Raw genomic sequence first — 12,542 nt, forward strand, 5'->3', positions numbered from 1 at the left:
CACCAAGGTTAAGCAAATTCTTCTCGACTCCCAACGAGATGCCTAGTAGTATGACTAGTAGTAGATACATAGTAGTATAAACTGCAAAATCAACTAAGACCAAAGATAAGCTGGCCTATCCAATCTTTCTTTTATGGTTCTTTTTTGTCTATTCTTGTTACCTTCCGTCGCATGCCAGCCAAATTGCTTTGCCATTTTTTGTTTCTACCCTTTTTAGTTTTAGTTTTGTTTTTTTTAGGTTAATTAGGAATTTTTTTTGTGTTTATTTATAATGTTTTTAAGGCCTGTTTCACGCAAATTGCGCTATCGGTTTTATATAATCGCGAAGCAGTTCCTTTTACCAGAAATTGTCAATTTTATTTTCTCATGTAGCTAATTATATTTATAACTATTTTTTTGGTAATAAACTTTTTTGACTTTGACTTTGACAAATAGCAGACTTTTTCTCAGCTAGTGCCTTACTAAAGGCAAATATTATTTACCATTATCATAAAACAACTTTCCACAAAAAAACACAAAAATTCCATTCCAAAACAAATTAAAAGTATACTAACCTACACCTCTATCGTGTATCAAAACTGTCAAATAACAATTTTTATAAAAATAATAATTATTATAATTATTCTAAAAAGCAAGGACCAATATAAGCCTTAACAAAAAAAAAATCCAATTTGAAATGTAACTAAATTTTGTAGTTTGCTCCCGTATTATATGAATATAACCATTTCGATTTTAAAAATAAAAGCACTTCGTTCGGTGTATGCGTTTACTACAACTTTACGAGATATCTCAGTGTATTTGCGCCGGGTGCATCTGTCAGTTGGGCTTATAAAAAACTGGTTCACGGATATCAAAGGAGCCGACGCAAGCCTTTGCTTCTGTGAGATCGTTTATTCTGTGGAAATATCAACAGACGTTTCTTGAGTGATTTAATTTGAATTTTCAAAAAATGCTGACTGCTATTTTACTAAATCGCGCATATGAAATAAATTTAGAGGTAAGTAGATACCAAACTATCTAGTGCTACTATGAAATGGGGCAGTAATAGAACTTTTTAGATAATCGTTAGTTGTTACAAAGAAACTCTAGTTTTATTTTAAGTTTTTCAAGGTATGCTATAGCTATGCAGTTGTAATTTGCTTAGCTTATTATGTTAGTAAATAAAGTGGTGTAGTTTTACTGTAATTTTGTTTCTTTTACTTTAAAATAAAAAGTGCTTTTACAGGATTTTCTAAAAGATCTGTAAGGGTTTTAAATAGTCACTTTTTATTGTAAGTCGGTGTTTCTAACAAAATTTTCAGCTGTTCATAAACTACCTTAATAAAAAATAGGGCTGTCAGTCGAAATATATAGTCTAAAAATAAAATACATGGCATTGCATAAACGCGCTATGCGACAAGTTTGGCGTGTGGTTCAATTTTGTAAAATAAAAAACCTAATAATAAGTAAAAAAGCATAACCAGACTAGGTGACATTTTTTTATCATAACTTCTAAAATTTGTTATTTTTTGCTAAAAGCTTACATAGCATATTTGAAATAGTGTCTTGGATATAGCTTGCAAAAATTAGATCAGTATTAGATTTTATTGATTTTTAAGGGCATTCGAAACTTGATTGCGTTTTCCCACAATTGTTATTCTGGCGCTTGGTGCGTTATGCATAACTACATCCAATTGTAAGTCAGATTACATTCCCACAACTATATAAGAGAAGTATATAAGATATAAGACAACTTATAAGAGAAGCTTGTTATCAAAATAGAAAAGTACCATTAACATTTTTTAACTTGCAGCAAATACATGCTTCCATATACCAAATAGTTTCCACATCTTTGCTTTCTGTTTCGGTTGAGAAAAGTCTAAAAATTAAAAAAATAAGTGTCTATTTATTTTCATTTGCTGACAATCGATTGCACAAATTCGCCAACTTTTGACAGATCTGTCAACCGCTCATTTCTTTTTCTTCTGTTTCGCATGTCTACCACTTGGTTGACCTCTGGTCTGAGCAACTTCGACTGTTCCCTCTGCTGAGCTCTGTACGATCTACTTATTTATTTTCCCATTTGCCCCAAGTGACACGCAAAATGTCAATTTTGACATTGATGTAAATTTAAAAACTACCGTTAAAGCAAATAAAAAAAAGATACAAAAAAAAAATATTTTAAAAGTTTAAATTTTTAAATAAAATTACCTCAAAATGTCAAAAATGCGAAGCATCGAGGAGCTCGCCGAGAGACACTTAAAAACTATAAAAATTCCGGATGATATCGAGGAAAACACCAAGGAAATGGTCATAAACATGATATCACATCCAGCTTTTAACAATCCAGAGTAAGATTGTTTTTCCCTATTATTAAATATTATAAATTATTTAATACCTGTTAGTTTTTAGGTATAAATGGTCGCTTGATAACTTCGAACTTGGTAGAAGATTGGGTAGAGGAAAATTTGGGAGAGTTTACCTTGCTAAAGAGAAGAGAACTGGTTTTCTGGTGGCCTTAAAAACATTGATTAAAAAAGAGATTGTGGAAGGCAGGGTTGAAAGGCAAACATTGAGAGAAATTGAAATTCAAAGTCATTTAAAGTAAATTGGTTAGTTTCTATCTCTCATTTAGCATCTAATATCTATCTTAATGTCTTACAGACATCCAAACATTCTTCAGATGCTGGTATGGTTTCACGATTCTCACAGAATTTATTTGGTGTTAGAATATGCTGGCAAAGGTGAACTTTACACTCAATTAAAAAGATCTCCCAATGGTAGATTTGATGAGCAATTGTAAGTATATTGAAATTTAGTATTGTGACATTATTTAACCAAATTCTGCTTTCATCATTTTAAGGTCTGCAAAGTATGTCTATCAGGTCGCAGATGCTTTAGATTATTGCCATCAAAATTGTGTGATCCATAGAGATATAAAACCAGAAAATTTGCTTTTAACTGTTTCTGGTGATATTAAATTAGCGGATTTTGGTTGGTCTGTGCATGCCCCTTCATTATTACGTAGAACTTTGTGTGGAACTTTGGATTATTTACCTCCGGAGATGGTTAATTCGAAACACTATAGACATACCATTGATAATTGGTGTTTAGGTGAGAAATTTTATAATCACTTACTGCAAAGTTAAAGTAGGCTTTTATGTCTTAGGGATACAAAATCCTTATAGATAATAAAACCTCACGTAATAATTAATTCAGGCATTTAAAAGGTACAAATGGTTGCAATACATAACAAACAAATAAAGCTACACAAAGAGAATTAACATATAAAGCCACAGTATATCATTAATACTTTTACTTAAATCAACATTATTTACTAAAAACATTATACTAAAAAATATAGTTAACAATAAATAAATACTACATAGAATACAATTAAATAATATAAATAAAAAAAGGTGGGAGATTTTTTGTTTTATTGTGACCATTTTGACATAAATTCAGGTCCAATAATCAAGTGAGAAAACATTTAATACATTCTAGGTATTCTTTGCTATGAATTTCTGCATGGTTATCCTCCATTCGAAGCAGAAAAACAAGAGGAAACCTATAAACGTATTCTCAGAAGGGATCTCCATTTCAGAGAATTCGTTTCTGAGGGAGCCAAAGATTTAATCCTTAAGGTAAGTTGGTTTTTTAATACATAGTTAACCACTAAAATTGTTCCAATTATAGTTGCTTGTCCTTGAAAGTGAAGATCGAATTTCACTAAAGAAAGTAATGAAACATCCTTGGGTGGTAAAGAACAAATAGTTTTAAGAGAAAAGTTGCTGTGTTTTTGTTTTATAATTAATTAAAACTCGTAACCGTTATTTATTCATTCATCAGACATAAATTATTATTTTTACGCATGTATTGGTTGAACATATTTTTAATAAAAGTGCATGTTTATATTGTTAGTCAGTGGCTTAATTTAACTTTCACCCTGTTATAAGCATTGCAAGGACATCCTTTCCAGCTAAAAATGTTTTTAAAGCTTTCAGGCTGGACATTTCCAGATGAATCGACAGCTTTACACCACACGTCAACCTAAAAATCCCTAAAATACCAATTTTTTTCTTATTCAATAACAAAAATGTAACCTCAGAGGCATCTTTTTTTACTGGTATTTTACAGGACCAAAGAGTCCATGCCCAATGATGAGGTGCTTCACTCTTATCTTGATGGTCCAATGTGGCTGTATGCCATGTCTCACCTCCGTCACTCGTCACGTCTAATCTTATAATTTTTTGCCCTCCACCAGAATAAGCATAACCTAGAAAATGATTTATGAGATTTATCCCCAGTACTGTTTATCTTACCCTTAATATTTATACAGCCGTCTTCTACATGAACAGTGTCCCCATTATTGGGCCTACAGACGGCGGAATTGACGGGCACCATTTGTAGAGCAGGACAGGCGCTATAATCGACGTTTTTCCAATTTACGTTCGGACCATAGAGTTTATAATCGATTTGCTGGTAGTGACAGGGAGCTTCGTGTTCTGATACCAATACTTTTTCTACAGAAAAATATTAAAACTGAATATTTATTGATTTTTAACACCATTCCGTAGCTACACATTTATTTATTCAATTGATCGGAAATCCCATAATATGTATAATAATAAATCAAAATTTAGTGTACTGCCATTAATTAATAAATATAATATAGGAAGAATGAGAGTATCATATACAATAAGACCTTATACCCAATAAATTATAAAGCGCATCCTAGAAATACATAAAATTAAATATTAGAAGCAACAAAAATACAATATAATAAAGGTATTACAGTACAAGATATCTTCTTCATTGACTCAATAATATATGAGTGAAATCCTGACTCTGGTGGTAAACTTAAAAACCTTAAATAAATCGAAATATATTGCATATACCTGTTTTCAACTCTTCATATGGTCCAGAAGATCAGATATCAAACCAACACTAAATTTCTTGCTGTGGATTTTACTCTGATAAATCCCATGCTGGTTTCTGAAATAAGCTCTTGCAGATTGGATACATATGATTCTATTCTTAAACAAAGATACCCAAAGAATTCTTTAAAAGATTCAGCCATATCTTGTCTAGAATTGACCTTATCTAGAATAGTTCTTAATAATAAACCTCCGTATTTAGGGTGTCAGATTCGGGTCTATCCCACTTGTATGTTCATTAAAACGAATGCTACATAGGCTATTGCATTTTGCTTTAGGCTGAGAGAATCTAGTGTAGTTCGCACATAAAATACTAATAAAGCATGCTAGCCCACTACTAGAGTTTTTCGCTCTATTGATTTGCTTACTAGTCATAACACTTACTAAGCCATTTGACACTTCGTGCTCCTGTATGTCCAGGAACGAAAGCTCGTATCGGAAATCCATGCATAGGAGGTAGGGGAGCTCCGTTCATCTCGTAGGCCAGAATGACGTCACCGTAGGGATCTGTAGCTTTGAAAATCGGTATGGAAGCGCTGTAGGGTTCACCAGTTACTTCTTTGTCCAGGCCTATAAACTGAAATGAAACATGTGACGTCCCAGTAATAAATGAAGGATGGGCCTAATTGGAACGAAAAAGAGTGCTATATTCCAGTTAGATTATAGGCATATTTGAGTGAAAGAAAAAATGATGTAGGATGGAAAATATAATTTTTTATTTTCCTGGATTTAACCCACTGAATATTTTCATTTTATGATCGTTTTTTTTAAATTTTACACTATTAATTACAAAATACTGTTTTGACTTCTCAATCTTTGTATATTTTATATAACATATTCTAGGAATGTGTCTAATACCATTTTGACATTATTTTCTTAGCATCAGATATACAAAAAGACTAACTGTATTTGGAACATGTTCAGAATTTATTTTGATTGAACGTGTCACCATTTTTGAAAAAATAGTTTAAGTTTCTTGTACCTCGGATGTTATTTTCATATAGTAAACATCGTAGCCAATGTTGTTCGAAAAAACCATAGAGCATCAAATATTGGTTTGAATAAACAAATTCAATAAATATACATATCTTCTTTCTTATGAATTGTCAGATTCAATTTAAAATAATACCTGGACGTGTTTATATTTTTTCTCATCTGTAGTAATGCCCATATCCTTTAATAAGCAACTCAATGGTACGCCGGTCCACTGAGCGTTACTAATAAAATTGGGTGTTAAATTTGCCACCATTTCACGTGCTCCAGGAACTGCCTTAATAATAAAATAGAAAATATGACATAGTTTATTATTTCCCAATTTTACCTTAACCATTTCCTCCCTTCGGTTACCAGAACACATCAAGGCAGCCGTTACTGTAACGTTTTTCATTCGCTTCAGGTCGTCCAATGTGTAACATTTCTTATTATCAGTCCCCTCAATCTCCAATTCAATCGTGTGCGTATTGGGGTCTATTTGAGGCACTGGCAAGTGATTTCTTACGTAAAAGTGTTCACTAAAACCCAATTCTTAATTAATTAACTTATTTTATGATAAAAAACTCACTTGGGAGTGTAAAATTCGTCTCCCAGCCTCGATAAAGGACCAGAACCGATGTACGGTTTTTCCACAACAACATGATTATCAGAATGCATAACCGGATCATTGATGTATGGGTCGTCGAAAAATTTAAATGGGTCGTCAATTTGGTCTTCTAATGCCAAATTGCCTGGAAATATTCATTATTTTTTATTAACATACATTATTGTTATTAATTTTAAATTTACCAATTCTATGCATTTCAAGAGTTTGCAAGATAGCCCTGTGTTCGTGGAAAGGGTACATGGTCCACAAGGGTTCGAGTTGGCCCCCAATAGCAGATATTAGAATCTTCTCACCCCCTGGATGTTTCTTAATATAATCTGTGATATCGTATACGCCTTCTCTAAATGTAACCCATATTCTTGTTTCTCTGTGAAAAACACATCAACTAAACTAATGTTAATGGAGTCTTACTAATTCCAAAATGTCCGTAATTGACTAATTTTTTTAATTTCTTTTACAATTTATTATAGTAATTTATTTTTGTAATTATTTGAACTTTATCGTTGTTAGCCAACATATACCTACAATGGCATTCCAGACATTTTTTGGACCTACAATTTTGATAAAAAAAAGATGAAAAATTTACTATAACACTATGCTTAATTGAAAATTTATCGAAATAAAAATACAACTATACTTACTTGGAATCATGTTTTCTTATTTCTTTCAAAGAATAAGTAGGTAAAGAGGCCTTATATTTGCCAAATTCCGGATATTTCCTGCATCTTTCCTGTTTTTCTGCATATACTTGAATTCCGTATTCCCTCTTAATTACTATTTAATAGCAGTTAAAATAATATTTTCAACTTATTTTAAAATACATATGTTTACCCCAATAGCAGTATCCTAGCAATCCAGTTGCAGCTACACCTAAAAGTGCTGTTTTGCCAAATATACGTTCGTAACTTATTCTTTGCTTGTCATTACTTGAATTACTGGATAATGCTCTAATGTAAGTTGAAGAAGGGTGCTTATGTAAAAATAATTGAAGGGCTCTAGAAAATAATTAAATCATTATAAGGATTTAGAGACTTTTGTGATAATACCTTTTGGATATAGGCCTCATTCTAACACACTTATAATATTATATATATTAATTTTTAAAATAGCACAAAAACAAGTCTATTGTGATTGAGGTCTGAAATCTGGATATTTACAGAGATCACATAATTGTCTTTAAGATTTTATATAAATATCATTTTTAAGTAAATTTACTTAGATAAGTAAACTTTATGTAGGTACTAGCAACAATATCGTTTGTAAGCAAACAAGGTCGAAATTATGCGTAGCCGGGCGGTTTTAATTTATACAATTCATATTTACAAAATTGAAAAAATTTTGCAGATACTCTGAAGATTTATAGATTTTGCGGTTAGAAAAACACTGAATACGTGCAGATTTTGAGTCATTATATTAACTTTCAATTCAGTATATAAATATCACTTGAGTATATTTAATTTAAAAATTGTATAAAAATTCTTAATAATGTTATTGCTTAAGCTTAAGTTTAACCCTATGATAAGCGTTGCTTAATACACCTCTAAAGTTCCATATATTTTCGAAAGATTCTGGTTGAGTGTTGTAGCAGGAATCCACTGCTTTGCACCATACTTCTACCTATGGAAAAGTGATTTGTTTTTATTTTCTTTTTAAGTAATTTTGGGTAGTGGTTCTATTAAAATTACATTTTCTTAAAAAAAAATAATAATTAAAAATAAAAAAGTTATAGCCTGTGACGTTGATTGTGTGACACTCTGTATATCCTTATCTCAATCTGAAAATTAAATGAGAATGGGAATAAAATGAGGTTTTTCGGACATAATTAGACACATTACGGGAGAAAACACTATTTTCAGACGATCCAAACACTATTTAGAAAATGAAAGGATGATATAGAAAAAGGTGGAAAAATCGAATTGTCATTTGTATATCAGTCTAAAAATTAGAATAGGATGGGAATAAAAGGATGTTTTTCGGTTATAATCAAACACATTACGAGAGAAAAACACTATTTCCTGGCTATCCAAACATTATTTAAAAACTGAAACGATGATATAAAAAATAGGTCGAAAAATAGAATTCTCGTTTATATATCCCTATCTCAACCTGAAAATTAGAACAGCATGGGAATAAAATTATGTTTTTCGGGCATAATTAGACACATTACGGGAGAAAAACACTAATATTTTTAAATTAAAAAAAAAATCTTAAAATAGAAGAATCTAAAAGTAGTTCATAAAATATGAAGGTATTTCGAGAACCTCATAGGGCTTGTCCTAGGACTTTACAAAACATTAATAGGTATATGGTGTGAAATTATAGACGTATTATTAAAACTCACCTCTTCTAAATTCTTATCTACAGGTATGCTAGCCGACCAAAGTGTCCACGCCCAATGTCTCGGTGGCAAAGCGGAGTCTTGCGCATCAAGACATGCAACGTGCCAAGTTTTACCCCCATCTATCGTCAAATCTACGCGAATTATCTTTTGCCCACCTCCAGACCATGCATATCCTATATTCAAAATTGAAAAAAAGACATATTCAAGCTTTTAAGTATTATAAGTATACCTTTAACGGTTATTTTCCCATCGACAACCTCCACGGTGCTACCAGATGCCGGTTTACAAATAGCGGAAATAACAGGCAAATCTTGTATTGCGGGAGCTTTCGAATAATCGGCGCTCTCGTAGTCTGCCGATGGTGAGAAGCCTTTATAATCATTTTGCTGCCAATGTGAAGCGCTTTCGTTTTCCGAGACAACAATTTTGCCTAAAAATTAAATTAGTATTCACTTAAATTATTTATATCGTTCTTCGTTTTAACATTAGGAGACGCAGTAGCAGCAGGTTAAAGATAGTAAAGCAACAGTCGACATTTATTTTTACCTCGTCTTTAAGGCTAATAGTAACAGTAATTTTCTATATAATATTACTTACCCAACCACTTAACGTTCCTTACTCCAGCCACCCCAGGGACAATCACCCTAATAGGATACCCATGATCGGGCGGCAGAGGTTTCCCATTCATTTCGTAAGCCAAAATAACATCGCCTCGTTTTTCAACGGCTTTCCATAAAGGTATAGAGGCTCCAAATTGGGTAGCGGTCACATCATAATCTAGACCTTCAAACTGGTTAAAGAAAAACCTTAAAAGATAATTTCGTTTTATTTGAGATATTTTACCTGGACATGCTTATACGTTTCTTCATCCTCAGTGATACCAACTTCTTTTAAAAGATCCCTTAATCTCACTCCAGTCCATTCAGCGTTACCAATGGCACAGGGACCCCAGCTAAGGCCTTTTACTGGTTTTATCTGCAAAAAAAACTCTCAATATTACATGAATTGAATAAACTAGTTTCATTTTACCTTAATCATATCACTTCGCCTATTTCCGGCGCACATTAAAGTGGCCGCTATCGTGGTTTTTGGGAATTTCGTCTTAAGGTCTTCCAGAGAAAACGTTACTGATTTGCCTTTGCCTTCCAGTTCTATTTCCATTTCGTAAGTGTTGGGGTCTATAGATGGTACTGGCAAATGGTTTCTTACGTAAAATAAATCACTTAAAAAAAATAAGAAAAATGTTAAAATTTAGGAGCAGTAAATGTGGGTAATATGTATACAAGATACCTAATACTAAAAGGCAAATGTTATAGCAATTTAACTGTAGGAAAAAATCTGCTCACTTCTCTTTTTGAATCACTTTTTTTCTCATGAAGATCTATACAAAAAAAGGAAAATGTTTACAAAAATCCTAATGTTTGGAAAAATCATACAATTTCATTTTTTTTTTGTAAAGACCGCTGTTTTGGAATTTTTGAGTAGTTAATTGAAAAAAATCGAGATACTTTACCAAAAATGATCTTTGTTGTAAATGACACCGTTTTGGAGTATTTGATTTTTTTTTTTAATATGAAAAATGCCTCAAAGTTATCTAGTTTTAGTAAAAAAAGATAGAACTGCAGTTACTTACACGACCAAAAGCAATATTTCATAGTAATTTATAATTTTATTATAAGTAGCTATTTTATCTCATTTGTGAATACCTAACAAAATATTAACAACAACCATTTTTTTCTGATTTTTCTGATATAATGTGAGCCTTAGCTCATGAAACTCACCTGGGTGTTAAAAAACTTTCACACAATAGTTCTGGCGGAGTTTCAGCATTAAACGGTTTAAAATTTGCAACCTTTAAGACCTTGTGTCTCTGTGGTTCGTTAGCGTATGGATCTTCCAAATCTGCTACTTGAATTTGATCTTCTTTTTTCAAATTACCTAATAATAAAATGTAAGTTTAAATGTTTATTATATATGGGTAACCCCATACCGATTCTTAAAGTTTCAAGTATTTTAAAAACATGTGGACTCTTATGAATTCCATAGAGAACCCAGAAAGGTTCTACACTACTGCCCGCGGCAATTAAAATTTGTTCACCGCCGGGGTGTTGTTCTACAAAGTCTGTGATGTCATACACTCCTTCTTTGAATACCACCCAAATTTTGCTTTCTCTGAAATGTAAATAGTATTGGTATTTAATTATCAAGAATTAACTGGTATGTTAAGCACATACTTAAAAATATATATCTATATTTGCTCACAGCCTTAAATGTAAATAAATATTATAACAAGAATTAATGAGAAAGTAATACCTACTTATATATAGGGACTTCACTTTGATATCTCTAAAGTGAACTTGATTTGTATTTAAAATCTTGGAAATTTTTTAACGTGATTTAATGGTACTTCATAATAGTAAATAAATTAACAGTTTAATTAATTTTGTCTTCAAACATGCTACCCCTAATGATAAATTTCTTGTAAGATCAAAGTGTCACAATTATAAAACAAACTGGGAATCTCCAAATTTTTTTTAAAAAACTATGGTTGTCATTAAAGTATTTGAGGATGGGAGAACTACCATGGCATTGAAGGGGTTAAAATAAAAATTTCACACAAAAACACTCCTTGTCTCATTAGAAATTTGGAAATTCATTATGGATTGTTTTTAAAATGAAAACCCTACATCTAGGCCCTAAGGTACTAGGTATTATTACTTACTTGGTTGAATGCTCACTGACTTCTTTCATAGAATAACATGGTAACTCAGGTCTGAAATTGCCAGCAATCACTTCATTTCCTTTTTGAAGCTTTGCCTCTTCTGAGGATGCTAATTCAGACTTAAAATTGCTTGCACTCTCTTCAGCTACATTTACTTCTTCTGGAGAGGATAATGCGGGATTAAAATTTCCAGCAGTCACTTCCTTTAGCTTTGCCTCTTCTGCAAGGGCATGCCTTTTTTTACTTACTACAAAATTAAAAAAAAAACATTGAACCATAATGGATATATTTTTATGAGGTACCTGTTAAAGTATATCCCAATAATCCTGTTGTTACCAAACCAGTAATCAAAAATGGAGTATTCCTTTGAGTATAGTCTTTATCAGACCCATTATTTGTTTTATTTGATAATTGGATTATCGTTCTGCATTGATGAATTACGCATTTTCTCCTTAAATTAGTTCCTAAGACTCTACAGGAATTAATAAATAAATATTTAATAAAATAAAGCAGGGTAAGTAAATAAATATCAGTTGGCTATTATAGTGCACATAATAAATAACAAAATATGTGGTTTAGCTGATTAGTTACCTTTGTATAATCGGCCTCATACTACCACATTTAACTTAAAACTATTAACTACAATATTTGCTTTTTATAGTAAGTACATTACTGAGAAATGACCGATTATACGATAGTAAAAAGTTTTTTATTGTAGAGGATCCAAGGTCAGCAGGATCTCGGCTCTCGTTTCTATGGTTCAAGCAATTGCGAAAATCTCTTGAACACATCTGATGACATAAATCGTTTAACAGTAATATGATATATAATCTATTAAAGGAAATGACTTAAAAATATTGATAAAACAATATTTCTCAGAACCCGAAATCATAACATTTAAATTAAGCGCCATTCTTCCAGCTGATTTTGACATTAAACAGCTGACTTCATTTTGACAGATGG

General features: G+C 31.7%; 3 protein-coding genes across 5 annotated transcripts; 1 reads left to right on the plus strand and 2 right to left on the minus strand.

The window, feature by feature from the left end:
- Nucleotides 1-1,187: 1,187 nt before the first annotated feature.
- Nucleotides 1,188-3,899, plus strand: LOC126733706 (aurora kinase B-like). The gene is made up of 6 exons (XM_050437084.1): nt 1,188-2,330; nt 2,392-2,583; nt 2,644-2,778; nt 2,843-3,093; nt 3,484-3,623; nt 3,676-3,899. Exons 1-6 carry the CDS (start codon nt 2,197-2,199, stop codon nt 3,751-3,753), a joined length of 930 nt encoding a protein of 309 aa, XP_050293041.1. The 5' UTR covers nt 1,188-2,196; the 3' UTR covers nt 3,754-3,899.
- Nucleotides 3,281-7,784, minus strand: LOC126733703 (sulfite oxidase, mitochondrial-like). Of its 3 annotated transcripts, XM_050437081.1 has the most exons (12): nt 7,563-7,784; nt 7,444-7,511; nt 7,348-7,386; nt 7,158-7,290; nt 6,699-6,883; nt 6,478-6,640; nt 6,238-6,427; nt 6,046-6,186; nt 5,301-5,493; nt 4,302-4,502; nt 4,083-4,255; nt 3,281-4,029 (listed from the first exon to the last, which is right to left on the minus strand). In XM_050437081.1, exons 1-12 carry the CDS (start codon nt 7,580-7,582, stop codon nt 3,901-3,903), a joined length of 1,635 nt encoding a protein of 544 aa, XP_050293038.1. In that variant the 5' UTR covers nt 7,583-7,784; the 3' UTR covers nt 3,281-3,900. The 3 variants fall into 3 exon arrangements, with proteins under 3 accessions (XP_050293038.1, XP_050293037.1, XP_050293039.1); XM_050437080.1 differs by having other exon boundaries at nt 7,348-7,511; XM_050437082.1 differs by lacking the exon at nt 7,563-7,784 and adding an exon at nt 7,042-7,067 and having other exon boundaries at nt 7,158-7,386; nt 7,444-7,497.
- Nucleotides 7,785-7,904: 120 nt separating this feature from the next.
- LOC126733702 (sulfite oxidase-like) lies at nt 7,905-12,446 on the minus strand. Its single transcript, XM_050437079.1, has 11 exons — nt 12,171-12,446; nt 11,882-12,051; nt 11,580-11,826; nt 10,848-11,029; nt 10,639-10,795; nt 9,887-10,079; nt 9,701-9,832; nt 9,455-9,647; nt 9,087-9,287; nt 8,858-9,030; nt 7,905-8,133 (listed from the first exon to the last, which is right to left on the minus strand). The coding sequence occupies exons 1-11, from the start codon at nt 12,188-12,190 to the stop codon at nt 8,005-8,007; spliced, it is 1,797 nt and encodes a 598-aa protein (XP_050293036.1). The 5' UTR covers nt 12,191-12,446; the 3' UTR covers nt 7,905-8,004.
- Nucleotides 12,447-12,542: the final 96 nt, after the last annotated feature.

Source organism: Anthonomus grandis, chromosome 3, assembly GCF_022605725.1.
Source record: "Anthonomus grandis grandis chromosome 3, icAntGran1.3, whole genome shotgun sequence".
Classification (NCBI taxonomy): domain Eukaryota; kingdom Metazoa; phylum Arthropoda; class Insecta; order Coleoptera; family Curculionidae; genus Anthonomus; species Anthonomus grandis.